At 47.2% G+C, this 27,871-nt stretch overlaps 3 protein-coding genes and 1 long non-coding RNA gene across 5 annotated transcripts in view; 2 read left to right on the top strand and 2 right to left on the bottom strand.

The window, feature by feature from the left end:
* LOC308576080 overlaps window positions 1–24,311 on the bottom strand; it is a 114,454-nt gene extending 90,143 nt beyond the window's left edge. The window contains exons 1-2 of the long non-coding RNA XR_014003065.1: window positions 24,166–24,311; window positions 22,312–23,722 (exon numbers count right to left, since the gene is read on the bottom strand). This is a non-coding gene — a long non-coding RNA (uncharacterized lncRNA). The remainder of the gene's footprint in view (window positions 1–22,311; window positions 23,723–24,165) is intronic.
* YDJC (YdjC chitooligosaccharide deacetylase homolog) overlaps window positions 1–27,871 on the bottom strand; it is a 123,125-nt gene that overhangs the window by 25,856 nt on the left and 69,398 nt on the right. The window lies entirely within an intron of this gene.
* CCDC116 (coiled-coil domain containing 116) lies at window positions 4,000–14,102 on the top strand. The gene is made up of 5 exons (XM_081174823.1): window positions 4,000–4,189; window positions 5,427–5,545; window positions 7,258–7,800; window positions 11,013–11,927; window positions 13,191–14,102. The coding sequence occupies exons 2-5, from the start codon at window positions 5,486–5,488 to the stop codon at window positions 14,064–14,066; spliced, it is 2,394 nt and encodes a 797-aa protein (XP_081030949.1). The 5' UTR covers window positions 4,000–4,189; window positions 5,427–5,485; the 3' UTR covers window positions 14,067–14,102.
* SDF2L1 (stromal cell derived factor 2 like 1) lies at window positions 21,168–27,541 on the top strand. Its single transcript, XM_081175180.1, has 3 exons — window positions 21,168–21,474; window positions 25,082–25,278; window positions 26,952–27,541. Exons 1-3 carry the CDS (start codon window positions 21,267–21,269, stop codon window positions 27,228–27,230), a joined length of 684 nt encoding a protein of 227 aa, XP_081031306.1. The 5' UTR covers window positions 21,168–21,266; the 3' UTR covers window positions 27,231–27,541.

Below are 27,871 nucleotides of genomic sequence, written 5' to 3'. Positions count from 1 at the left end.
GAAAAATGGCAAGGGAGTTGGGGAGGGGCATGGCCAGTGGTCAGGAATGATGGGGACTTGGACTCCAGCAACATTTGCTTATTTATTTATGTTTATTTTATATAAAAGGTAAAGGACCCCTGGACGATTAAGTCCAGTCAAAGGTGACTATGGAGTTGTGGCGCTCATCTTGCTTTCAGGCCAAAGGAGCCGGCGTTTGTCCACAGACAGCTTTCCTGGTCATGTGGCCAGCAGGACTAAACCGCTTCTGTCACAATGGAACATCGTGACAGAAACCAGGGCACACAGAAACACTGGTTACCTTCCCGCCACAGCAGTACCTATTTATCTACTTGCACTGGTGTGCTTTCGAACTGCTAGGTTAGCAGAAGCTAGGACAGCAACGGGAGCTCATCCCGTTGCAGGGATTCAAATTGCCGATCTTCCGATTGGCAAGCTCAAGAGGCCCAGTGGTTCAGACCACAACACCACCTGCGTCCCTTGGTTATTTTTTATACCACAATCAAAGTGGTCACCAATCTCCCCGCTATTCTCTCCCACGACCAAACACATTACCAACTTCCTAGAGTTTCCCCTTCCTACTCCATGTGCTCTGGATACATCCAAATCCAATGTGGCAGGACAACTCCTCCAATGGGGGCTGTGTGATGACAGCCTTGCACTTGTATGTATATAGGGAGATAAGCACTGTTGCAATAAAAGGAAACAACAAGTTGTTCGTTTTACAAGAATCTTTTGCCACTTCATCTAACTTCCCACTGGGCAAGGTGGTCCTTCAGACGTTGGGGGAGGGACCACTATGGGAGCTGGAAGGGGGCAATTCCACAAACTTCTCCTCCCCACTTCCAACTCTGCTATTGTCTCTGAATGGTCGCTGTGAGACACAGGGGCTGCATTAGACTGGCCTTTGACTAGATCCAGAGGGGCTCCTCCAACATTCTTATGTAATTAGGGCTGCAAGAACATAGCAGGCTGCCTTATACCACTGGTTAAGTATTGTCTGCACTTACTGGCAGCAGTTATCCAGGGTTTCAGCCAGGGGGCTTTTCCAGTCCTATCCATAGCTGTCAACCGTCCCTTATTTGGCAGGAAAGTCCCTTATCCCAGCGCTGTGTCCCGCTGCTGTCCCTTATTGATGATGTCCCTTAAATTTCCCAGGTTTCAAAGGAAGCAGCTCCTCTCCCTCCCTCCCTGCCGGCCAGGGAGGAGGGAGGCTCCAACTGTGTTGCTTGGCTGCGTTGCTCACCCAATAAGGAGTCTTAAGAACGACTGGGGGGGTGGAGCTTGCATGCCTTGTGCGGATCAAATCGGCCGCATTGCCTGGGGACTTGCTTTTGCTCAGCGCTTCCCAGCGGAGAGGTGACGGTGGTTTTCCTTGCTGCATCCCCTTTGCTGGGTTGCTGTGCTGTGGGAACCATCACTTGAGGCTTCGTTTGGCTGCTGGCTGGGCTTTCTGCCTTTGGCTCGGAGGGGCTCAGAAGCTGAACATACCTGTGCTCTGAAAATCCCTTATTTTGGCTGCTGATCCCTTATTTTCGAGGCTGCTGGTCCCTTATTTTCAAATCTGTAAGTTGACAGCTATGGTCCTAACAGAAGTTGCTGGAGACCTTCGACATGCAAAGCAGATGCTCTACTGCTGAGCCACCACCTCTTCTCTCTGTGGCAACATTGGTCCATTTAGCTCAGCATTGTCTCCACTGACTGGCAGTGATGGCCCTTCCCCACAACTGAGCCACTAGGGGATGCTGGGAAGACAACCGTCTCCCCCCAAGCCAGCCACGCTTTCTGCTCACGCGGCTCCTCTCCCTCCCATCCCTGTTCAAAATCTGCCATTCTTATCAGCTGGAATGTTGTCTTTGACGTGCCAAGACGCAGCAGACAAGGAATCTTTTGTAAAACTCACACACACATACCAGAACTCTTTTCTTCTTTTTATGAAGGGGAATAAATCCAGGCCATACACAAAGGAATATGCAGCCAAGCGGCATTCTTCCTGCAATTTTTGCCTTACAGATAGTTGTGTGGTGTGTTGGGACGGGCACGAAATTCAGGTTTCTCTTCTCAGGGTCCCAAACCTGCACAAAACGTATTTGTGCACCGGCGTGCGAGAGAAAAGCAACCTGTAGCCAATGAAAGCTTGCATAAAGGGCAAGGGGTGTTTTTCATCCCCCGGGGGCTGCAAACTCCTCAGGGCAAACCACTGGAGGCTGCATGCCAGTGGGCAAAAGTGGATATTCAATGGCACTTGGGAGACTCTTCCACCAAGCGCACAGCCCCAGCTTCCAGTCTGGTAAGGTAAGAAACTGCCTCATACCAGGTGTCCACTGATTTCTCCCTCCAGCCCAAGCTGACAGCGGCTGGCTAGGATCTGGGGCTGAAGTTTCCCATCGCCTCCTACCTGATCAATTTTTCAAAAAGAGGAGATGCTGAGGATTGAACCTGCGACCTCCTACCTACGAAGCAGGCTCTCTGCCACAGAGCTATGGTTTTTGAAATGGACAAGTGGAGGCAGATGTGGATTTTAGAAATGCCAGCTCAAAGCAAGATAGTAATAGTAATAATAATAATAATAATAATAATAATAATAATAATAATAATAATCCTGCTGAGTTTCCCCAGCCACCCTGAGCGGCTTCCAATCAAGTGTTAATAACAATACAGCATTAAATATTAAAAACTTCCCTAAACAGGGCTGCCTTCAGATGTCCTTTAAAAAGAAGATAGCTGCTTATTTCCATGACATCTGGTGGGAGGGTGTTCCACAGGGCGGGCGCCACTACTGAGAAGGCCCTCTGTCTGGTTCCCTGCAACCTCACTTCTCGCAATGAGGGAACCACCAGAAGGACCTTGGAGCTGGATCTCAGTGTCCGGGCTGGACGATGGGGGTGGAGATGCTCCTTCAGGTATACAGGACTGAGGCCGTTTAGGACTTTAAGGGTCAACACCAACACTTTGAATTATGCTCAGAAATGTACTGGGAGCCAATGCAGATCTCTCAGGACCGGTGTTATGTGGTCCCAGTGGCCACTCCCAGTCACCAGTCTAGCTGCCGCATTCTGGATTAATTGCAGTTTCCGGGTCACTGTCAAAGGTAGCCCCACGTAGAGCGCATGGCAGTAGTCCAATGCCTAAATCCTGCCCTGTCTTTTAGGACAACATCTGATCCAGGCTCGTAATTCCTTCTCTCCTGCCCATTTAATAATAGCTGCAGCTGGGTCATGCACAGTTCTATTTTTCTGGAGAAAACTAGAACTCACCATGAGAGCCGCCCTTGTTCTCTTATATTGTCCATGGTGCCCACCTGAGAGGTGCCGGAACTGAGTTCCGGCTGAAAAAAGCCCTAATCAAACATGTCTGGAGGATACAAAGAGTGCCTTTCAGAAACATGGAATGTATAGCTCCCCTCTGGCTGTGATTTCCCTCAGATTGTGCTTTCAGAGAAAGATTTCCAAGTCTGGATTTCTTGCACCAACAAACTAGCTCAGTGTTTGAGAACCTCCAGTTCAGGGCATAAATGCGTCACTCTAAGCCTCTCCCTATCAGGTACCTGATGTGCTCATCAGACCACACCTCCTCTCCAGGCCACACCCCCTCTTCCCAGGCCACACCCCTCACCAGATCTATTTTGGATCCTCCTTTGGTGGTTTGGCTGGTAGGAGTGGGTCCTTGATCTCTGCTCATTTGTCTCACTTATCTGGATGGAGGGCTGAGAGGGGCGTGTCTGTCTGTAGAAACCAGCCCACTGTAGAAAGGTAAGATTGGCATTCATTGCTCCGCCCCCGCCTTTTGCCTCCGGCCACGCCCACCCCTCACACCTGGCCCTCTGGGCATTGCTTAGAAGGGAATGTGGCCCCTGATCTGGAAAGGGCTCCCCACCTTTGTGCTAGCTGAACTCGCGCTTTGAGAGCTGGGCTATGCGATAGGAATGTTCTATGCAAATGGATGGAATCGCACGGGCAAACAGACAGGATCCATTACCTAACAATGACAGAGAAGGTTCTCTGAGAGGCATAAGCAGTTCTTTGGCTTCCGTGTGAACATTTGAGGCAAGAGACTTCCTCACGTTGGCAAAACCCCTCGATGCTAGGGAGCCCGCTGGGCAGGATCCTCAACGAGAAATTTGGAGGGTAAAGAAACCCTAGGCTCACCTCTCATAATCTGGGATTTTTCACCTTTAATGAACACAATTGTGAGTAGCAGTTTGGTTTTTTCAAAAAAGGCTGGCAGATCGAGTATGGGACGTACTTGGATATGGAAGGGTTTGGTTGTCATACGTGCATTAGAACTGGGATTTATCTACCGTATTTTTTGCTCTATAAGACTCACTTTTTCCCTCCTAAAAAGTAAGGGGAAATGTGTGTGCGTCTTATGGAGCGAATGCAGGCTGCGCAGCTATCCCAGAAGCCAGAACAGCAAGAGGGATTGCTGCTTTCGCTGCGCAGTGATCCCTCTTGCTGTCCTGGCTTCTGGGATTCAGAATATTTTTTTTCTTGTTTTCCTCCTCCAAAAATTAGGTGCGTCTTATGGTCTGGTGCATCTTATAGAGCGAAAAATACGGTATATTAATTGCCTCCGCTTTCAGAGTTTCTAGCCCTCATGAAACCAAGTGCAGTGGCACCAATCTGGAATACTGCTGCTACTGAAATCTAACAGGCGACTACAATTTCGATGTTTCACCTCCTGCTTAAAACTATTTGGTTCCACTGAGTGTTTTTATAGAATTGATTGAGCGTAGCTCAATTCGTTCTGTTTTTATGGCTATGTAATTTTACAACGTTTTAACGGTTTTACTGTATGGCGTCATGATGTTTTGAAAGTGCGGGCGGTTTATAAGTATTATATATTTATATCGAAATTAAACCCTCTGTCCCTTGCCAGGTCCACATCTTTGCTCTTTTGCTACCAAACTCCGATATCATTCACACACCAAATATTTTCCCTCTATGAAAATGTTGATGAGCGCTTTCCTTCCTAGACCTTTCATCAGGAATTCACTTTTGAATTCACTTTGTAAAATAATAGTAAAGGTAAAGGTAAAGGGACCCCTGACCGTTAGGTCCAGTCGTGGCCGACTCTGGGGTTGCGGCGCTCATCTCGCTTTATTGGCCAAGGGAGCCGGCGTACAGCTTCCGGGTCATGTGGCCAGCATGACTAAGCCGCTTCTGGTGAACCAGAGCAGTGCACAGAAATGCCGTTTACCTTCCCGCTGGAGTGGTACCTATTTATCTACTTGCACTTTGACGTGCTTTCGAACTGCTAAGTTGGCAGGAGCTGGGATAGAGCAATGGGAGCTCACCCCATCGCGGGGATTCGAACCGCCAACCTTCTGATCGGCAAGTCCTAGGCTCTGTGGTTTAACCCACAGCACCACCCGCGTCCCGTAAAATAATAACAACACTCCTATTTTTGTGTGTCTGTTTGTGCAGGAAGAGGAGACAGAAGGTGTGAAAAGAAAGGAGGGGACAGCCGCTGTCCTTTCAGCACCATGGTGAGTCGTAGATATTCCGGCTATCTGGCAGATGATGAGAGCCTCAGGGGACCTCAGGTAAGGCCCAAAGAGAGACAGAAATGGGTTGCCCTTGGCCATCCAATTCGAGGAAGGGGAGTCACCCAAGCTGAGTCAGTGTAGTGGTTAGAGTGTTGGACTGTGACCTGGGAGCCCAGGGTTTGAATCCGTACTCAGCCATAAAGCTCACTGGCTGACCTAGGGCCAGTCACTGACTCTCAGCCTAACCTACCTCACAGGGTTGTTGTACGGGTTAAATGAGGAAGGGGAGAACCGAATATGCCAGGCACCTTGAGCTTCATGGAGTAAAAAGTGGTGTAGTAAACGCAACAAAGTGCCCTCTGGTGCTCCCCTACTTTGACATTGGACTTGTCAATCTTAGGTGGCAGGAGGGGGTGGCAGGACTGAAAATGGTGGGCAGTAGCAGAGCCAGCTGCCGTCCAGGATACCTCAAGGACTGCTTGAATCCTTATATTCCTGCTGAATCATAGAGGTCTTCAGGGGAGTCACTGTTAGTGGTTCCCCATGGATGCATAGCTCATTACCACTAGAATGCACAAGTTGAGAATTGTGGGCCTGGTTTTAAGGAAACCAGTTTTATCTGAACCTACCTGAATTTTGGGGACACGGGTGGCGCTGTGGGTTAAACCACAGAGCCTAGGACTTGCCGATTAGAATGTCGGCAGTTTGAATCCCCGTGACGGGGTGAGCTCCTGTTGCTGAGTCCCTGTTCCTGCCAACCTAGCAGTTTGAAAGCATGCCAAAGTGCAAGTAGATAAATAGGTACCGCTCTGGCGGGAAGGTAAACAGGGTTTCTGTGCACTGCTCTGGTTCACTGCTCTTAGTCATGCTGGCCACATGACCCGGAAGCTGTACGCTGGCTCCCTCGGCCAGTAAAGCGAGATGAGCGCCACAACCCCAGAGTCGGCCACAACTGGACCTAATGGTCAGGGGTCCCTTTACCCTTTACCTTTACCTGAATTTTGCAATTCGGTTCTCTAAAGAATATTCATCTATGAACGAGAAAACATGCACATAATGCATACATTTGTGAAAATAGCACACACAGATGCATTAGCTTTTAAGGAAATTGCTTGCAAAAATGTGTATATTAGTAAAAACTGCATGCAAACCCGTGTTCATCAGGAGAAATTTGCACTCTGCTGATATATTTTCATGAGTTTTTTAAAAAGGCAAATTGCTGCAGAAATGCGGAGAGCTGAAATTAAGACTGAAAAATGAGAAAACTAGAGAACCAAAATCGACAGCTTTGTTGACCTCTTACTAGGGCTAAGCACCACTCAGCTGTCAGCTGATGGCATTGGTTCAACTTGTAAAACCCACTGAGCTTCAACAAAAGCCAACTGAAATGTAAACATTGGCTTTCAATGAAAAATTCAAATAATTGTAAAAGGAAGTGTTACCCTTTAAATTGCTAGCATGAAGTAGGGACGCCCAACAAAGGAAAGGAAAGCAGTGACTAGCCTCTACCTGCTTGTTTCCTCACACTAATCTGCCACAAAAAACTTGAAAGCCTTATTATCACCTCCTCCACTCACCAGAGCTGCCAATTACCCAGGCCAAAGCTGTCATAATTCCTGCTCTGAAAAAAGTCCTAGAACTACACAGCCCTGTGTTTTCCCCTCCACTATATCACTGCCTACATTGCTGGTGTTACACGCATTTTTGATACAGTCCCAGTAACTTCAGACCCGATTCCCCTTTTCACCCTGGTTTTTCCTTGTCTACAGCTAAGACAAGGAGATCCCTCTGACTGGAGGAACATCCTGAGGCCACCTTCCCGCTGCCAATTCCGGGACCAGTTCGCCGCCACCACAGCTTCTGAGTTCAAAGCTTTCAGCCCAGACAAAGGGAAACGAAAGCAGCGCTCCAGCAGTCACGGCGAAAGCAGCCACCTCGCCAACGAATTCTCGGAGTTTGTGGATTTCTTAGCTGACGAGGAGGTCCTGGAAAGCCTTCAGAACATCGTCGAGGATGCCGTGAGGAAGCTGCGGCGAGTGACGACCGAGGATGGAGACCCGATATTTGATATCGAAGAAGAATCTGGCTCCAGCATGGACAGCAGGTCGTGGTCTTTCTCCTGCAGCTCGCAGTCTAGGTACCACACCACCTCGGCCACTTCCAGCTCTGAAGACGACTGGGAAGCATGTCTCATGAGCAGAAGGGAGCCTAGGCTCGAAGGAAAAATGTCCCTCCTGGATAAATATGCCGCCAGGCTCCCGAGGCTAGATGAGAGGCCCAGGGAGGGAGTTTCCGGAGGATTCCACGCAGAGGTATTTGGAGGACTTTCTTGACGGATCGGACCTCCCGTGCCGCGCTGAGAGTTCCCCGCTCTGATCCAGCCAATGTAATCCATGCACGGAAATAAACTTCTGCACAAAATGTCTGGATCCGCTACAGAAAAGCCTGCTATGTGTGTGGGGGGAGGTGTTTACGGGTGTGGAAGTGGTGTACTATATCCAGCAATTCCATAATGCATGTGCAAGGACATAGGATGGTTGCATATTGTTGCACCACAGGACCCAGCAGTAGAAAGGGAGCCTTTTCTTTGCAGTTCTTTTCCAGCCACATGCCTGGTGGCCAACTCCTCCTGGAGCCATGGCTTTGAGCCTTTTTCAGATCACTGAACGCTCATTTCATTTACTGAGTCAGGTTGCAGACAATATCCTGCACAGAAGCTTCTGTTTTTCCCTTTGCAATCTCCTACTGTTCTCATAGCGGTGCAGGTTCTTAGCCCTCAAGGCACTGTGTGTTGTTCCTGGGGTGTGTGTGTGATGTGATTCTTTCAAAGCCAGTTGCAGCATGGCAATTGGAAAGGCTCTCTATAAAACTTGAGTGTCGCAGGAACCTACTGGACAGTGCCTGTGACGCAGCTAATGACAGATGAAAATCGCAGTTGCACTCCAGGCTTGAATTATGTTGTGACCCTAATGCAGGGGTGGGGAACCTCTGGCCTGTGGGCCAAAGCAGGCCCATCAAATTGCCCAATTTTGCCTGTCAAGTTTTCTCCAAATCATGCTCACCTACCCATCAGTTGACATCACCGGTGTTGTCAGCTGATGGGCAGGAGGACAGTGTTTAATATTACATTGGCTGCAGAACCAGGAACGAACAGGATCATGCAGCCTAGCCAGCAGGATTTAATCCCCATTCATAAACTGATGAATGAATATTAAAGCCCTTGAGTGGGTGGTGGGGTTGCAGAGGGGAGAAGCCACTTAAAAGAGAAGCCGCTTTAAGACATTCCCCGCACTCCCAACTGGAACACAGAGACTGCCTTAAAGCAGTTACCTTTGCAAGTGTCCCCATGTTCCCCATTTAAAGCGCCAACAATAAGGGGTTAAAAGGAGAAGCATGGGCAAAGCCACACAGGGGAGTTTAACTGGTGGGTATGCCTCCTCCAATAGGGACGCGGGTGGCGCTGTGGGTTAAACCACAGACCCTAGAACTTGCCGATCAGAAGGTCGGCGGTTCAAATCCCTGCGACGGGGTGAGTTCCCGTTGCTCAGTCCCTGCTCTTGCCAACCTAGCAGTTCGAAAACACGTCAAAGTGCAAGTAGATAAATAGGTACCACTCCAGTGGGAAGGTAAACGGCGTTTCCGTGCGCTGCTCTGGTTTGCCAAAGCGGCTTAATCATGCTGGCAACATGACCCGGAAGCTGTACGCCGGCTCCCTCGGCCAATAAAGCGAGATGAGCGCCGCAACCCCAGAGTCGGCCACGACTGGACCTAATGGTCAGGGGTCCCTTTACCCTTTACTTTTATCCCTCCTCCAAAAAAATAACTGTCAAATCTGGCCCATGAGGCCAATCCTGATAATGATCTGTCCTGTGGACCCTAAAATGTTCCTCCCCACTGCTCTAATGCTATAGAGCTCATCCATCAGCAATGAATGAACAATGCCCACATCTATATTAAGGAATCCTTCCACCTGCGGAAAGGCTCCTCGATTCTAATTCCATTGTGCAGGGACAGCATAGCAGGCATCCACAACTGGATGCACGGACTGAAAGAGGGGTACAGGCTCCTCCAGACAGGTGTTTTATTGTGAGTGTATTCTGCAACATATAACAATAACAGTGAATTAGTGCCATATTGATTCTGCTTCAGTTTGTTCCGCGATGTTTCCCAATGCCACTATATTGTTCCTGTCCGGGCTATAGCACAAGAAAAGGGGGACAAAAATAAACCAGAACATTTGTGCTATAAAACGTTCCGAGATTTCAGCAGGGAGTTATGGGATGTGCACTGATTGAAAAGGAAGCAGTGTGGCTCTCCCAAAACTTTTTGCAGGGGTGAATATGACTGAAAGCGGGAACACATGTGACCTCCCTGATAATTCCGTGTGCACAAATCGTCATGAATGCACAATAAAAAAATGACATCTGGAGGGGCCCGTGGAAGGGGAGGGTGAAGAGTAGTCATTCCAAGATGAGAATCACACTTTTCACGAATGGTACCTATTGTGTGATCACTTATTAATGTGCAGCGATTATCACAGGTCTCCTATAACAACCTTTCTTTACTTTCTTTCTTTTTACTATTCTGCTGTTTGCCCCTTTTTGGAGGGCAAACCAGCAGGAATGGTTTGATGTGATAAAAAAAGGAAAATGAAAAAGTCGGGAAATAGCTCAGAGTACCCAAAGACACAGGAGAATGTGGAAATTGTCCAGAGAGTCATTCCGATTGATTGATTGATTGATTGATTGATCTGGGTTGCTAAATCTTTGTAGGGGTAGACCAGGAGTAGACAACCTGAGACCCTCCAGATGTTGCTGGACTCCCATCAGTCCCAGCCAGCATGATCCATGGTCACGGATGATGGGAGTTGTAGTCCAGCAGTATTTGGAGGGCAAGAGGTTGCCTACCCTTGATTCAGGGACAAAAGTCTCTACTTAGGATGCAAATCCTAAACAAGATGGGAACACTGGCCGTGCCTTTGGTAGCTCTGTGAAAGAGCACCTGCTTTCTATGCAACCCCTGCTGGAAAAGAACCCTGTCTGTAACCTGGAGAGCTGCTGCCAGCCAGTGTTTACAATAATGAGTTAGATAGGTCTGACTTTGCATGAAGCAGCTAAGAGAGAGGAAGAGCAAGTGTGCATTTGGACAGTGGTTGTCCAAAACCCCAGGCAGCTGCTGCCAGTCACTATACACCAGTGCTTTTCCATCTTGGGCCTTGAGATATTGCTGGACTAAAACACCCACCATCCCCAACCAGCTTAGGCAACGGGTAATGATTTAGTACAACAACATCTGGGAGCCTAAGGCTGAAGAGCACTGGTGTGGCCAGTATTGAGTTAGATGCACCAATCGTTTGGTTCAGCGTAAGGTGGTTTTTTACGTACCTCCGTTGTCTTATCTGGGAGTTATGAAATGGTCTGTTCCCAGCTTCCACCTAGAATATCCAGACCGTACACATCCCCTTGTTACTTGTTTTGATGCTGTTATAATATACTTTCTTTTCTCTTCCTTTACTCGCTTGCAGACATTTTCAGAACGATCAGGGGACAGTTATTATTTCCGGCAAGAACACTTCCACATTTGGGCCAAACTGGCAGAGTCTTTCACTAAGCTACACCCCCCGCACAGGGATTATTTTGCAAAGTTCAGGAAACAGATCCCAAAGCAGACGATGTCCGTAGAGTCCCTGCACAAGGAGATCACCAGTGTTCTGAAACGACCCACTCCCAGCAGCATCCCCTTGTACTATCCAGGAAACGAACCTTTCTCGGCCCTAGATTTCTTGGAAGAAAACAAAATCCTTGCGGCTCTTCAGTGCATAATAAACCAAGCGGTCCTCAAAGTCCTGGAGGTGACAATGGCGGATGGATTCTCCTTTGTGGGCGCTTACGACGAGCAAGGCCACCCTCTGCTGCCGTGGGCCTCTTCAATGGAGGAGAGCGAGGAAGGCGAGGAAGGCGAGGAAGGCGAGGAGCTGAGGAGCGGCTCAGCCGACTCCGAGAGCGGGGAGGACACGTCAGAAGAGGGTGACTCCAAATCCGAAGAGGGGAAGGAGGGAGAGGGGGGGAAGAAGAAGAAGAAAAAGAAGAAGGGGAAGAAGAAGAAAGACAAGGGGAAGGAGAAGGAGAAGGAAAAGGAAAAGGAGAAGGACAGGGAGAGGGAGAAGAGGAAGAAACCAAAAGGGGAATCCATAACCCCATCCCCGGAAGAGAAGGGCAAGCCAAAATATACACCACCAGTCCTTCCGAAATCAAAGCGGAAATCTATGGGGCCTGAGGAAGCTCAGCGCAAACCCAAATACGTGCCGCCTCCGCTGCCGAAAACGAAGCCAAGGCCGCCGCCAGAGGAGCCCCCACCCAAACCGAAATACGTTCCGCCCCCGCTTCCGAAACCAAGACAGAAAAAAGACTCTACCCAAGGAGTTGCTGAGTCCAAACAGGTACGTAAATTTCTAAAGAAAGGGAGGCTGCGGCCTACCTGGGGAGTATGACAAGGGTCCCGCAGGCCTTACCCACTAATAGAGATGGGGGGGGGAGAGAAGGTTTGAATCTGTCCACACTTAAATTTGCTTAATTTGCGCTTTCCAAAACACTATGTGAACTAAAACACAGCCATCATTTGAAATTTGCACTTCTTCTGAATTTTGCGACGCTGTTTTCCAGCTGAGCGATGTATTGGAAAATAAAGTGTAAATGAAAATGCAGGTATTAGAAACAGGAATAATCAAAATGCATTGGCAAAAATAACAGTCCAGTACCTGTTTTTGCTAATAAATAGTTAACTCCAAGCTGCTGGGGTAATTGGCTGGTGGCTCACCAACTACATTCTTTCTGTGGCACCTCTATGGGGCTTAGGAGCCCAGTTATGTCACCCCTCGACTCCAGAGCTGATAGCCTCTCACCCTTTTTTGAACACCCTCCTTGTGGAGTGTTTCCTCAGTCTCCTCTGTTCTCCCCTCACCTTGGGAATCCTCTGGGCTGCCGCCCCCGGTCTCTGAGCTGCCCCCCTGCCCCAGAGAGAGATACCCCCTCACACTGCCCCACAGGGGCCTGGGAATCACCCCCTGGCCAGCCCCAGAGGCACCATTTGCCTGGGGAGTTTGTAGCCAGGGCTGCTGCAAAAAACACCTGTGCAAACCTTTGGGTGGCAGAGATGTGAGAGGGCATCAGAGGAGGGGGGAGAGGAAAGAGGGACAGAAGCTATTATTGCCAATGGCACGCCTGGCCATCATTCAAGGCACCCCAGGGTGCCACGGCACACTGGTTGAAAACCATTGTCCTATGGCATTGTTAGGGACACGGGTGGGCACTGTGGGTTAAACCACAGAGCCTAGGACTTGCCGATCAGAAGGTTGGCGGTTCGAATCCCCGCGATGGGGTGAGCTCCTGTTGCTCAGTCCCTGCTATTGCCCACCTAGCAGTTCGAAAGCGCGTCAAAGTGCAAGTAGATAAATAGGTACTGCTCCGGCGGGAAGGAAAACGGTGTCTCCGTGCGCTGCTCTGGTTCGCCAGAAGCAGCTTAGTCATGCTGGCCACATGACCTGGAAGCTGTATGCCGGTTCTCTCAGCCAATTAAACGAGATGAGCACCGCAACCCCAGAGTTGTCTGCGACTGGACCTAATGGTCAGGGGTCCCTTTACCTTTATGGCATTGTTAAGTAGCTCTTTCAACACTTTCTGTCTTCCCTTTCCACTGTTCCAAGTCTGCTGTCTCAAGGCGTATCATCAGCCCCAGCGACATCAAACGTGCCCGCCTGCAAGGCAAGCCCCTCCCGAAGCAAGCCATCATTGATTTCCTGATTGAAAACGCAGCCAAGCTCATCTTGTACAAGTACAACTACGAAACCCTTCTTTCCGAGAAGCTGGGCTTCATCTCGGTTCCCGTAACCAAGGTCCTGCTGGAGATCATGTTCGGCTACAAGAGAGTTAAGGGCAGTGGGATACGGCTATCATCTCAAATCGACTGGTCAAAAGTCCACGACGAGATCTACGCACCGCGCAAACCGAGGCCCAAGACCCCGAAGCAGAAAGACAAGAAGAAAGGCAAGAAAAAGAGAGTCCTGTGGGACCTGCAGAAAAAATCGGGGGAGAAGAAGAGCGTCCTGTTCAAATCCGACATGCCCACTGGCAAAGTCGTGGTGATGAAAAGCACCGTGGAGAAGGAAGTGAAGTCAGGCATACTGCAAAAAATAGAGTCCAGTAGCCTGCAAGAGGGCAGCCAAGAAACAGATATTTTTGATATAGTTGCTTTCGGAGAGGGCGAATCTGAGGAATTATCTGTAGAGGGCGAAGGACTTCCAGACCAATTTGTATCAAGGAGATCTATCACTTCTGAAGACAGCAAAACCTTGCTTGAAGCTCCAGATTCTGAAGACCAGTCGCCACTCGATGTGACGCCAAAGGCATCGTCTTCTCAAAAATTAAACATAGACCCTGACGGGGCCAGAGGGTCAGGGACTGTTTTGCCCGAAGTAGGAGCTCCGAGTCAGAACTCTGGAGAAGATTTGAAGAAACACTCGTCGTCTCGAAGGTCTAGCCTCAGCGAGGAAGGTAGCAAAACTCATCTGCCTAAAATCTAAAACTGGTATAATAGCAATAAAGCATATAGGTTTGTATACCCTCGTGGTTTTGTAATTTATATGTACTGTATATGCCCACCTACGGAGTCTGTGGAAGGTCTCAGACAAGAAGTCCATTAGCTGACGAGAGAGAATAATACTGTATTTTTCGCTCTATAAGATGCACCAGACCACAAGGCACACCTTGTTTTTGGAGGAGGAAAACAAGAAAAAAAATATTCTGAATCTCAGAAGCCAGAACAGCAAGAGGGATCGCTGCGCAGTGAAAGCAGCAATCCCTCTTGCTGTTCTGGCTTCTGTGATAGCTGTGCAGCCTGCATTCTTTCCATAGGACGCACACATAGTTCCCCTTACTTTTTAGGAGGGAAAAAGTGAGTCTTATATAGCAAAAAATACGGTATTTGCAGATTGTTATTTTATAACCTCTTTTAGCTTCCATTGTGGTGCATGGCATTTCAGAGCGGTTCAGAACCTAAAGCAGGGGAGGTTGAACCCGTTAAGGCAAATGGGACACTGCCTTATTTACCTCTGCCCTCATCCAACCCCTACCTGCCTGCCTTCTTACTTACAAGTAGTCCACTGACCATGAGCGTCCTCCTCAGTCTCAGTTTTGACCTTGTAGAACTTGGTAGGGAAGAGGATGGGGGTAAAACTAGAATGAGTTGGCCATGCTCCACCTGCTGCTAGTCTGCCTGCTCTCTACTCTCTGCCAGTCCACCACTGAGCTGAAGATCAACAGGTGCCAAATATTTTATACTTGCTTTAGGTAGAAATTCCATAAATGTGCGTACCGTATTTTTCACTCTACAGGACACACTTTTCCCCCTCCAAAAATTAAGGGGAAATGTGTGTGCGTCCTATAGAGCGAATGCAGGCTGCTGCGCAAAGCCTCTGCAGGGCAGCGGGGTGAAGGCACCCCGCTGCCCTGCAGAGGCTTCAAAGGCTGTCCCCGAAGCCAGAACAGCGAGACGGAGCGTAGTGCAGCGAGACGGAGCGCTGCTCAGCGCTCCGTCTCGCTGTTCTAGCTTGGGATGGCTGCACAAAGCCTCCGCAGGGAAACAGGGTGGCCTTCACCCCGCTGCTCTGTGGAGGCTTCAAAGGCTGCGCTCCGGGGGCTTCAGGCGGCTATCTGCAAGCCTTCGGAGCGCAGCAGGAGTTCCTGCTGCGCTCCGAAGGCTTGCAGATAGCCGCCTGAAGCCTGGAGAGCGAGAGGGGTCGGTGCACACCGATCCCTCTTGCTCTCCAAGCTTCGCTTTGCTGGAGAGATGCTGCACAGTATTCCCTCTCTGCGTAGCGCCCCTTCAGCGAAGCGGGAGGAGAAATGGAAGGGGCTCCGTTTCTCCTGCCGCTTTGCTGAAGGGGTGCTGAGCAGAGAGGGGGAGATTTCCCCCCCCCTGTTCTCCCCCTCCTATGGTTTGGTGCGTCCTATAGAGCGAAAAATACGGTAATTTATGTGCCTAAGGTTGAATCCAGCTCAGTGAGGCCTTACTGAAAAAATGGACTCAAGTTGGGACTCAGCATGGGTTTCTTCCATATGTTGTTGGGCTATAACTCCCATAATTCCTAACCATTCATCATGCTGGCCGGGGCTGATGGGGTTTGTAGTCCAACAACATCTAGAGGGGACCACACTGGCTTCTCTGCTCTAGAATGACCAAATGCAAATCCAAAGCAGATCCATGAAGATAAAGCTGGCTTGATTTTCAATTGGTTTGCTATGTTTTATGGGATAAAGTTGCTATTTAGGACATGGCTGAGATAGCACAATACCTTGCTAGTGGGCAGATTTTTACTTTATCCCTTATAATCAGGCATAGGCAAACTCGGCCCTCCAGATGTTTTGGGACTACAACTCCCATCATCCCTAGCTAACAGGACCAGTGGTCAGGGATGATGGGAGTTGTAGTCCCAAAACATCTGGAGGGCTGAGTTTGCTTGTGCCTGCTTATAATGAACTAACAGTCTCATACTTGGTGTTGCTTGGGAATTCTAAGAAACCAAAAGAGTGGTGCAGTTGTGAAAGCTTAAGTCCAGTATCTTGATTCAAAATGGTATCCAACTGTATCCAAACATAGACAGAAATCCACTCCTTGATCTCAGGAACAATCAAGCAAAATTTGGTTACCACATCTTAAGAGGTGTCGAAGTGCACAGTGGCAGAACTTTCCAAAATGTATAGCTGATACATAGGGCCCCGGGTTCAATGCTTGACTTCTCGGATACAAAGACTTAGGTCATGGGTAGGCAAAATAAGGCCTGGGGGCTGGATCCGGCCCAATCGCCTTCTAAATCCAGCCTGCGGATGGTCCGGGAATCAGTGTGTATTTACATGAGTAGAATGTGTCCTTTTATTTAAAATGCATCTCTGGGTTATTTGTGGGGCATAGGAATTCATTCTTTTTTCCCCCAAAATATAGTCTGCCCCCCCACAAGGTCTGAAGGACAGCGGACCTACCACCTGCTGAAAAAGTTTGCTGACCCCTGGCTTAGGTTGACCAAGAGATGTGAAAGACCAGTACTTGAGAGCCATTGCCCAGTCACATGTTCTTTATCTTTGGGCCCACAGATTTTGCTGGACTACAACTCCCATCATCCCCAGTTGGCTCATCCAGCAGTCAGGGATGATGGGAGCTGTGGTCCCACACAGAAAGGACTGGGGAGGGGGGCATATTTGGCTTCTCTATCACTGCACTGGAGATTAGTTGACTTTTTGCAAAAGTCAAAATTGTAGCAGCAGAAAGGAACCCAGCTGCAAGGGATGGAACGTTTGATCTTTGATCTGAATGTCTTTATTTATCACTAAGCTCTGGCCTGCTGTGGTTCCACGAAACCACCTTTTGCTTCAAGTTCGCAAGAAATAGAAAGAGAAAACAATAATAAAAAGCTTCCTTCAAGCCAACTATGCGTCTCTGCTCCTTCTTCCATCCAGCAGCATGGTCTGGAATGGAGCTCTCCATCTCAGTCTGGGGGTCTCCCAGTACATCCGCCACTGTGGGAAAGTGGCAATGAATTATCAGAGCAGTAAAGAAAAGACAGGCCAGATAATATTTCAACGCCAACCAAGTTCTTTGACAGCAGCTATTCTAAAGGCAATTACAACTTGTCGTTTTAGTTTTGCGTGTGTGTGTGTGTTGTTGTTGTTTTAAAAAATACGGCTGAAATGCATTGTGAAGGAGCACAACACAAACTGTACTAAAAGCCTTGGGGGGTTGGTGACCTCCCAGAAAGATAAACAGGTGCCAGCTAAAGCCCCATAGGATTGATTTTCTATGGCTAAGCTGGCATCCCGAGACATCTGTTTTGCCCTGTTTCAGAAAAACAGCATGAGCCTTTGTCGGCCTTAACAGGAAGGAGCTGCCGTTTCTCATGAAATACAAATGCATTATGTGAAGTGTCAGGCTGCAGCAGATTGCTTCCTTTCTTTCTTCCTCTCCTTGCTTCCCTCCCCCCCCCCTTCGGTTTTTTGCTTGGTCTTTCTAGGCGGTAAGGAAATCTACACGGTTAGTGCAAAAAGGACGCGCAGACTGACGCTCCCTCCTAGCATCCCAACCACCGATTTAAGTAATTCTTCTTCTTCCGAAAAGTGTGTCGTCCCCGGGAGAAAAGACATGCTCTGACAAATTAATCTCAAATCGCCAGAATATTTGGAAAGGAAACTGGTTAATCATGTGAGAGGTGGCTCCTTCGCTCTCAGCTTTTTTGGGGGAGGGGGCTAGGAGAGGGCCTTCTCTGTGGCAGCCCCTAAGCTGTCAAACGCCTTCCCCACAGAGCTGTATTGTACAGTTATCTGTGGACGCTGAAGAAGCACCTCTTTCCTTTGGCTTTCGTATATATTTTGACAACCACTTATTTCTGTGATGTAAGCTTTTTAAAAGCTGTTTTTGACATTGTGCTTTAATGGTGTAACCCACCCTGGGAACTTAGGGTGAGAATAATTTAATAATAATAATTTATTATTTACACCCCGCCCATCTGGCTGAGTTTCCCCAGCCACTCTGGGCGGCTCCCAATCAAGTGTTAAAAACAGTACAGCATTAAATATTAAAAACTTCCCTAAACAGGGCTGCCTTCAGATGTCTTAATAATAATAATAATAATAATAATAATAATAATAATAATAATAATACTGCAAGGATTGGCTGGACCTCAGGCCTGGGGACCAAAGGGCTTAACTGGCCCTTGAGATGCTCCTCAGACCCCATCCTCAGTCACACCCCTCCTGGTTCACAGTCTCCTCACGTGTGTTTGCCTGGTTGGTATGTGTCCCTGAACTAATTTTAGTCTTCAGGCGCTCGGCCGGGACCTATAAAAAGTAGCTTTTAATGTGCCTGACCCTTTTCAAAGGGCTGGTTTTGACTAATATAAAGCCTTAAATGGCTCATGTAATGGGAATTGGGGTTGCTTGTGAGTAAACTGCAAACTGCTCCAAGCTGGTTGTATAGCTAAACCTTTCCCTGGTTTGACAGCCCTTACAACACGACTGTCTCAGTCACTGGCAGAATCCGTCAGTGGGCGTTTCCTAAACTTCTTCCAACATAAAAATTCCTTGACTCCAAGTCTCCTCCTAGATTCTCTGCGCGGAAGCTTTCTGCGCAGCGTGGGCGTGCCAAGCAGAGGTCCTGTGCTCTCTCCGCTGATTTCACTGGAAGAGTCTCGGAGCCTCCCCTCCGCAGTACTCTCAGCCTCCCCTTTCTCCCTGGTGTCCCTTGGATTTCCTTCCCCAGCGGAAGCTCTCTCTCTCTCCTTGCTAGTTCCCTCCCCTGCATCATTGGAGAGTCTTACCTCTCCTCTTGCCTCTGATGGCAGTTCCCTGACAGCTCATGACCGCCATACCTCAAGGACCGCCAGTCTCCATATGAACCTACCCAGACCCTGAGACCATCCTCTGATGCCCTTCCTTGTGTGCCTCCTCCACAAGAAGTCCAGAGGGTGGCAACACGAGAACGGGCCTTTTCTGTAGTGACTCCCATCTGAGTCAGGGAGGCTCGCCTGGCGCCTTCATTGTATACCTTTAGGCGCCAGGAAAAAACGTTCCTCTTCAACCAGGCCTTTGGCTGATGGACATCCAACACCCTTTTAAAATGTGTTGGGGAGGAGGGGATTACAGTGGTACCTCGGGTTACATACGCTTCAGGTTACATACACTTCAGGTTACAGACTCCACTAACCCAGAAATAGTGCTTCAGGTTAAGAACTTTGCTTCAGGATGAGAACAGAAATCGTGCTCCAGCGGCGCAGCAGCAGCAGGAGGCCCCATTAGCTAAAGTGGTGCTTCAGGTTAAGAACAGCTTCATCTTAAGTACAGACCTCCGGAACGAATTAAGTACTTAACCCGAGGTACCACTGTATTGGGTTGTTCTTGTTCTTATTTTTATTTTTGTATTTATTTTTATTATGTATTTTGGTTTTTATAGTGATTTTATTATGTATTTTTATTTTTATTATATATTTTGTTTTTTATATTGTGATTTTATGGTGGGAACTGCCCTGAGACCCGTGGCTATAGGACAGTATACAAATTTATGAAATAATAATATTTTATTCCCCCATGGAACAGTATTCCTGTCCAGATAAAACAGGTGTGCATTGTCTGCACTTTCCGGAAGGAGCCGGAGATGCTTTTGTTCTGACAGGCTTTCCCAGGATGGATAAATGAGTTGTTATAGGAAAAATAGAGAGTTTGGCTTTTGCTGCCCAACTCCCCAAGGGTCTGAGTCCCCTAAGTCCATGATGAATAGATGGAGGCAAGTTTCATAGAAAGCAAGGCAGATCTTTATTTTTCTCTTTATTATTCCCTCCCCTCCTAGCAAGGCGTTAAGAGAGACCCCAAACAATGGAGCACAAACCCCTATAAAGACTTTGTAAATTGTGCACCCTGTAACCCAAGACCACCACCCCAAACATCATACCTACATCACAGAAGGAGGTGGTCTGCAGCAGAAATTTGAGAGTGTTGCTTCTCTCCTGTCTGCCAGGATACCTGATAATGCCTTACTTAATTGCATTTTCTGGGTAGATTTAGTTCCTGAATCTCTTACAGATATTGATAGTTTGCTCAGCTTAACAGATACTTGCCAGACTGTATTTGCAGGGAGGTGCAGGCCCCTACAGTCCAAAGACAATTGGAAAGCTTTTCCCATTTCCTTCCTCCTTGCAGAGAAATATTTGAGGTCAATTTGGGAGAGTCAAAATGGCTTGCTCTCCTGTCCTATTTCAGACACACACATGGTTTATATACTTATGTGTGTGTGTTTGCCTTGTACATTTATGAACATTTATTCTATATTCGAGACCTTAGAATTCTTATAACTGGGTCTTCGCCACATGTACCCACTTGTTAGGGTTTTAAGTCCTGCTTCAAATATATTCGTTGTTTTTGTGTGTGTTTAACTGTTGCTATTTATATGTAAATCACCTTGAGGTGGTGGTTTAGAAGGCGATTAAATACATCAATGATAATAATGCCACCATGCAAATATATAGCTAATAAAATGTAACATATGGGTCCCAAAAGGCAATATTTGGATTAAATGTAGGTCCCAGTCCTTAAAAGGTTGACGATTACTGCTCCACAGTAATATTGTATGCGTTGGGCCTTTTAAAAAAAAAAACCTCACCCTGACAAGGCAGTTAAACAATTGCATGTAGGCTGGCCAATTTTTCAAAAATGCCTAAGTTTATAATGTAAAGCGTCTTTTCTCCCAGCGGAACACTTTTCTGAAGGAAAGGACATAAAATCTGAAACGGGCAAAGCGCCTTCTCTCAGAATTAGCGGGAAATGACTCCTCGACCTGCAGGTTGGGGGTTGAATTGTTTGGGGAGAGGACGGGGCTCGAACCCTTGTCTCCGCGGAGCCAGCCCCTGAAAGAGCCAGTTGGCCTCATCAGCATCTCGCCTTTCCCATTTCGCTTCGGCCCCGCCCCTTTCTCGGGAAGGAGGGGTGGAGTTGGGGGAAAAGGCGAGGAGGGGGAGGCGCGTTCCTCCGCCACGCCGCAACATCCGATTGGCCGCTCCGCCGCCGCGCGCCAATGAGCATCTCCTTCGTCGCCTTCGCGAGCCGGCGGCAGGACGGGGGAGCGCGTGGGCGGCGTTGGCAGCCGCTGATTGGTCCGCGCCGGGCGCCGGTGGCGGAAACGGTTCCTGAGGCGACAGTTCGCCGTTTACCTCAGCCGCCGTCGCGGTGCTGAGGGACTCGGCGGGATGCGGCGACCGGGTGGCCGCGGCGGCTTCCCGCCCCTGGCTTCCCGCTCCTGGCCGTTGTCGCCGCTCTCTCTGCTCCTCCTCGTGTGCGGCTCGGGCCTGGCGACGGGAGCCGAGGAGGGCGCTGTCACTTGCGGCTCGGTGCTGAAGCTGCTCAACACCCGGCACAACGTGCGGCTGCACTCGCACGAGGTCAAGTACGGATCCGGTGAGGAGACGACAAGACGCGGGGTTCGGGCGGGAGGCGAGCCGAGACAGAGGAAGGGAGGGCGGCGGCCGGAATCTGTGCAGAGCCGGGGAAAGAGAAAAGAGCCGCGCGGCTGCCGGGAGGAAATGAAACCCCTCTCGGCCCCAGGGGGAGGCTGTGGGGCGGGTAAGACACCCGAGGGCCCGTCAGAGCCCGGCATCGTTTTCCCAGCTAGTGGCCTTCAGAGGAAGGATGCCATTAGCAGTACAGTGGTATCTCGGGTTACATACGCTTCAGGTTACAGACTCCACTAACCCAGAAATAATACCTCGGGTTAAGAACTTTGCTTCAGGGTGAGAACAGAAATCGCACAGCGGCAGCAGGAGGCCCCATTAGCTAAAGTGGTGCTTCAGGTTAAGAACAGTTTCAGGTTAAGAACGGACCTCCAGAACAAATTAAGTACTTAACCTAAGGTACCACTGTACAGTGGTACCTCGGGTTAACGACTTAATTTGTTCCAGCGGTCCGTTCTTAACCTGAGGTACCACTTTAGCTAATGGGGCCTCCCGTTGCCACCACGCTATTTCTGTTCTCATCCTGAAGCAAAATTCTTAACCCGAGGTGCTGTTTCTGGGTTAGCGGAGTCTGTAACCTGAAGCGTCTGTAACCCGAGGTACCACTGTAGTGGCATTGGTGCTGGGGGGCCTGAGCTCCAGTGCCAGATTTACGTATAAGCTAAACAAGCTATAGCTTAGGGCCCCGTTCTCTTCGGGGGCCCCACAAAAATTAAAAGGAAAAGAAAAACTGGATGTACATTTCCAAAATATAGGATAAAAAAATATTTAAAAACCTACATACAGCAATAGTGTTTTGTGTTGTGTAGGCTCCTATGATGTAAGTAATGGGCCCCGCCTGCTAGCCTGCTCCCTAAAATATCACTGGTTTGCTCATTTCTATATATAGGGTGCCTACATTCTGCATATTTTGTTATGTGCAAATGGCTTTAGATATCTATTAGGTCCATAATTACCATATAGCATATATTCAACACAAAAAACGGCGACAATTTGTTGTTGACAAAGGACAGCTGGACATATAAAGGGTCCCATTACCTTCAATAACTTAGGGTCTCATCAAACCTAAATCCGGTCCTGCTGAGCGCCCACAAAATTCCCCATGAAGGGGCTGGGCACCAACAAATTTGAGTGCCAGGGCCATGCACGCTGCATGGCACCCATAGCCCAGGGCACCCACGGCCAAGCTGGCACTCCTGAGTATTGATGTTGATAATGTTTAGTCCTCTTCATCAGCCTAAACAGGGTCCCAGGGCATGGGCGTAGGAGGTGCCCCCCCATCATGTAAGTAAATAAAAATACCTATTTTTAGTAGAAGTGCAATTTCGACTAAAAGTAGAAATTGTAGAAAGATTTTTATGGGTTTTTCTGAGCCCTTGGGGTCAAAAGAAAGCAGTTTAAAGCAGCTGACATTTCATTCTGAATCTGCTTGGCAGAGGATAATTAATGACAGGTGGGTGTTCTGCACCCCCCAACATAAATCATGGCCATGTCCCAGAGCAACTTGGGAGATGCCCGTGATAAAACAGCCCTCTCCCCTCAGGCTTTTACAGTCAGAAAATGGGTAAACCATAAGAAAAAAAGGCATCAGGAGGGAGGAGGGAAAAACATACCCAGGTGCGACAGGCCCTGAAAAGGCTCCCAGAGTGGTTTAGGAGGTGTTGGTGATAAAACAGGCAGTGCCCACAGACTTCTCAGTGGCAAAAGGCAGAACCCCAAAAGGGAAAAGGGATCAAGAGGGAGGAGGAGGAGGAAGCGAACGTGGCCATGGTGTTTTACGAAAGAACAGGTATGGCAGGTATGCCCTGTCCCAAGGGTGTCTGAAGTGTAAAACAGACACAGGGAAACAAGTTAGGAAAGGAGAAATGGAGGTGTGGGGAGAAAATGTGGCCATTTCAATAATGCACACTTTGATTTGGTTACCACAATACAGGGGTAGCTAGTGTGGTGCCCTCCAGTTGCTGCTGGACTACAACTCCCATCAGCCCCAGCCAGGGTCACAGTTGTAGTCCAGCAGCACCTGGAGGGCACCATGTTGACTACCCCTGTAGTAAGATATAGGGACATGGTGAATGAGGGAATGTTCATTGCAGAGGGAACAAGGGGCGAGGTGAGGCAATGGATAGAGGTGAGATTGCGAAGGTGGGTCCTATTGTGTTCAAAATAGGTGTCTTAGGCAAAACAGAACAGGATGCCTTCTCTGCAGCGGTGGCTGGTACCCATAGGGGCTGGTCAGGTGGAAGCCCAAAGAGTAGGTAGAGCCAGTGAGAGGTAGAGTCATCAAATGCTAAACTACTCACACACTTTACCTTTAATGCACATTCATTACTGCATTGCAGGGGTTGGACTAGATGACCCTTGTGGTCCCTTCCAATTCTACCATTCTCTGATTCACTCCCCCAAAGAATTCTGGGCACTGTAGTTTACCCCTCACCTAGATACAGTTCCCAGCACCCTTAACAAGTTACAGTTCCCAGGCTTCTTTGGGGGGAAATGATGTGCTTAGAATGTATCAGGGGCTTCTGGCAACTGCTGAAGTTTGCATGGTGAAAGCGTTAACCACTGAATAGGTTTCTCCACCAGGAGCTTATCTGATCTTTTATAAAGAGCATAAGAAGAGAGATCTGCTAGATCAGACCTAAAGGTCTTAATAATCTGACATCCTGTTTCCTACGCTGCCCCCAGCCAGATACCTTTGCATGAAGCTTAGCAACATGCAGGGAAATAAAGTAATGGATATCTTCACTGAGAAACTGCTTCTGAACAGGGAGCTTCGATTTTTGCCTATTAAAAGTAGTTACATTTCACTAGTGAAGGGAAGGGGATATGATATGAAGAGTCCCCCTGGATCAGGTGAGGAGATGTATCTTGTTCAGCTTTCTGTTTTCAACAGTAGCCATACAGATGTTGCTAGGGGGAACTCACCAGCATTAGTAGGTCCTTTGTTTGTGTACACATGCATGTTTGTATCCAGCACCCTGGTATAGACGTTTCTGTATTCTTTTCTAAATTTACATCCTGTATTATTACCAAAGCCTCAAGGCAGCTAGTTCCAGTGCATACAAAAGTAAATAATAAAATATCTGTACATGGAAATGGAATTTAGCTGTCATGGTTAATTGCTCCCATTGGACATAGAAAGTTTAGAAACATTAATTAAATTTATTATTTTTATCCTGCTTTTCTGTCTGAGGACACAGGCTGCACAAAAACATAACTGAAGCATACACAACAATCATAAAAAGAAATAAATTGCAGCATATAAAAGCCAAATTCAAAATAGTAAGTTAAAATCCAAATAAAGCTTAATAATGGCGGGAGGGGGGGGGAACCTTGCAAACCAAAGGCATGCGGAAGCAAAAAGAGAAGGGGCCTCTCTGTAAAAGAGGGGGGATGTTCTGCTTTTTTGTTTGCTTTTTGAAGAGAGCAGTGTTCTCAGGAAAGAAAGAACAAGCAGGTGGAACAACCTCACTTGGCCCAGTTTTATGACAAAGTCTTATTACCAGCCTCTGTATCTGCACACAATGACCATATAGCAATTGTTTTGTTTATAGGAAGTGGTCAACAGTCAGTAACTGGAGTTGAAGTTTCTGATGATGCTAACAGCTATTGGCGAATCAGAGGCAAAACTGATGGGTCCTGCCAGCGAGGAATGCCTGTAAAGTGTGGGCAAACAGTACGCCTTACCCATGTTAATACAGGGAAAAACCTGCACACGCACCACTTCCCATCACCACTCTCCAATAATCAGGTAAAACCAGAGCTTGTCCTTCATACTTGTTTACTTATTTTAAGTGTCTCAAAAAATGTAAGCAAATCAAAATGGAGTTTACTCTTAAATTGAATTGGAAAGTTATGAAGGCATGAAATATCTATATATTTAGGAACAGTTTAAAATATCAGTTGTGCTTTTCCATATGTAGTATACAATTTTATTATAAAGATATGCTGTTCAATTCTATGCAAGTTTACTCAGAAATAAGTCCCAATGCAGAATTGCTTAGGTCTCTTGCTATGTGTTATATCCTCCTCTACTTAATTTCTCTCTTGATGCAGAAGAGAATGTGATTTGCAGATCGTGGCCCAGATAACACTTCTTAAGTATGCAGAAAGTGGTTGTTGCTGTGGCTTAGGTTGTATTAATAGTGGTGGACTATTGGTAACATGCCCCTAATTCACATTGGTATATGTTAAAGGTTAGTTCTTAGATGTATAACAGAAGATAACCTTGTCCCAGTCTGTAGTCTGTAGTTCTTCCATTGTAGTTGCTATTTACTTGCTGTGGAACATGAATACATAGAGCAGAGAGAAAATCTGAGTGGCTTCTCTGCAGTACTGTACAAAACAATCTCCCATGACTCTAGAATCTGTGATGTGTTTAATGAAATGTCATTTAGTATTCATATAGTAATTTAAAATATTCAAAATGTTTCAAATAAGTTAAGATCTCTTATCTGACCTTTACTATAAAGTTTTGCAGCTGTTTAAAACCAAAACAAGTAAAATAATTTATAGAGTTATTAGAACAAGTAAAATAGTTCAAGAAAGAAACAGAATTCTATAGATTATAGTGGGTCCTACAAAACAAATAGCTTAAATGTCAAAAGGCAGGGCAAATACTAATACCCCTTACCCAGTATTATTATTATTCCTGTGTTACAGTAGATAGTCTGAAGGATTGTGGCTGGATTAAAGATACTGTACCTACCAGGTCTAAGGCAAATGCAAGATGTTATCTGTGGGCTTTGCACTTCTATCCTTCATAGTTGTTTTGTTCTTATTTGATCATAAGCAATCACTGATAATGTACTTCATTTCCCACTTCCAGTTCCTGACTGTTTCAGTAACACTTGGTTTTGGCATCTAGATTCTAAAAAACAGGGTTACATTTCAGGTGTCAGGAAGCTTTAGCTCTCCAGATGTTGCTGAACTACAACTCCAATCAACCCCAGCAAGCATGGTCAGTGACCAGGGATGATAGGAGTTGTAGTTCAGCAATATCTGGAGCAGGTGTAGGCAAACTCAGCCCTCTAGATATTTTGGGACTACAACTCTCATCATCCCTGATCACTTGTCCTGTTAGCTAGGGGTGATGGGAGTTGTAGTCCCAAAACATCTGGAGAGCCGAGTTTGCCTATGCCTGATCTGGAGGGTCAAGTGTCCCCTATACTCTGTTATATTTGTTGTAGCCAATTCTAATCCTACTCAGAGTGGACCCATGGAAATTAATAAAAATGACTAATTTAATTCCATTAATTTCAGTGGGTCAACCTTGAGTAGAATACAACACGTTGCATTATTATTTTGAAGTGGGTACCAGATCATTTTATCATTTCCATATACTACTGTCATTCTGCTTGTGTGATGTCACACACACAACACACACGCAAACAATATCTACCCCCACCCTTTTTGTTCTTATAGGAAGTTAGCGCCTTTGGTGATGATGGAGAAGGAGATGACTTAGATGTGTGGACAGTGCAATGCAGTGGGACATACTGGGAACGAGATGACGCAGTACGTTTCAAGCACATAGGAACGGATGTGTTCCTTACAGTAACAGGCGAACAGTATGGCCATCCAATCAGGGGACAGCGGGAAGTCCATGGCATACATTCTCCTAATCATCACAACTACTGGAAGGCTATGGAAGGTGTTTTCATTAAGTCCAGCTTGGACTCTACAAAGCACGATGAGCTCTGAATGTGTGGTCGACATTTTATGTTAAGAGTCCACCAAAGTGTATGAGCTGGTTCCTTTCTTTAAACACCACCCTCATTTTCCAATATTGTTAAGACACTGGAATATATTTGCAGGTCAATGTTTTCATGAGTAACTGCAATTTTGGTGAATTCAGACTGAAAAGAAGCTAGATTTGCTGTTTGGGCCCCCATCTATTTTCAAAAGTCATTTCCTTTTTCTTATCTCATTCCTTCTTTCCCTTAACTAAGAAAATAGTCACTTGCTGTGTAAACAATCTAATCCAAAGTGCAATAAAACTTAAATTTTTGTAATTCTCAAGTTTTACGTAAACTCATTAAAAATATATGTATGGAAACCTTGCTTTTAGCAACAACCAGAAGGTGTGTGGGGTGTATGTGTGCTATAATGTAAGTCTAGGAAGAGATAAAAAGTTTTTTACATAAAATACTTTATAATCCTGCCAAAATATCTGTAGTTCAGTCCTATTCTTTTTAGCTCCCATTATGCATCATTTGCTGCTAGCGTTCATTTGTATCTCTTGGGAAATATGTAGATGAGTATTTTGGAGTAAAGGATTTTTTAAAAAGTAGTTACATTTCACTAGTGAAGGGAAGGGGAAATTTGCTATGTAGAAGACCATC

The sequence above is a fragment of the Podarcis bocagei genome (genome assembly GCF_964188305.1).
Source record: "Podarcis bocagei genome assembly, chromosome: 16".
Lineage (NCBI taxonomy): Eukaryota > Metazoa > Chordata > Lepidosauria > Squamata > Lacertidae > Podarcis > Podarcis bocagei.
Note: the sequence above shows the minus strand (reverse complement) of the source record. Positions and strands in the feature narration are given on the sequence as shown.

Bases quoted from the DNA above. Each gene is read 5' to 3' on its own strand.
- CCDC116 (XM_081174823.1), top strand. From the start codon at position 5,486: ATGGTGAGTCGTAGATATTCCGGCTATCTGGCAGATGATGAGAGCCTC. The intron at 7,801-11,012 runs GTATTTGGAGGA...ACTCGCTTGCAG, and splicing joins CCGGAGGATTCCACGCAGAG to ACATTTTCAGAACGATCAGG. The intron at 11,928-13,190 runs GTACGTAAATTT...CACTGTTCCAAG, and splicing joins GAGTTGCTGAGTCCAAACAG to TCTGCTGTCTCAAGGCGTAT.
- SDF2L1 (XM_081175180.1), top strand. From the start codon at position 21,267: ATGCGGCGACCGGGTGGCCGCGGCGGCTTCCCGCCCCTGGCTTCCCGC. The intron at 21,475-25,081 runs GTGAGGAGACGA...TTTTGTTTATAG, and splicing joins CGAGGTCAAGTACGGATCCG to GAAGTGGTCAACAGTCAGTA. The intron at 25,279-26,951 runs GTAAAACCAGAG...TTGTTCTTATAG, and splicing joins CACCACTCTCCAATAATCAG to GAAGTTAGCGCCTTTGGTGA.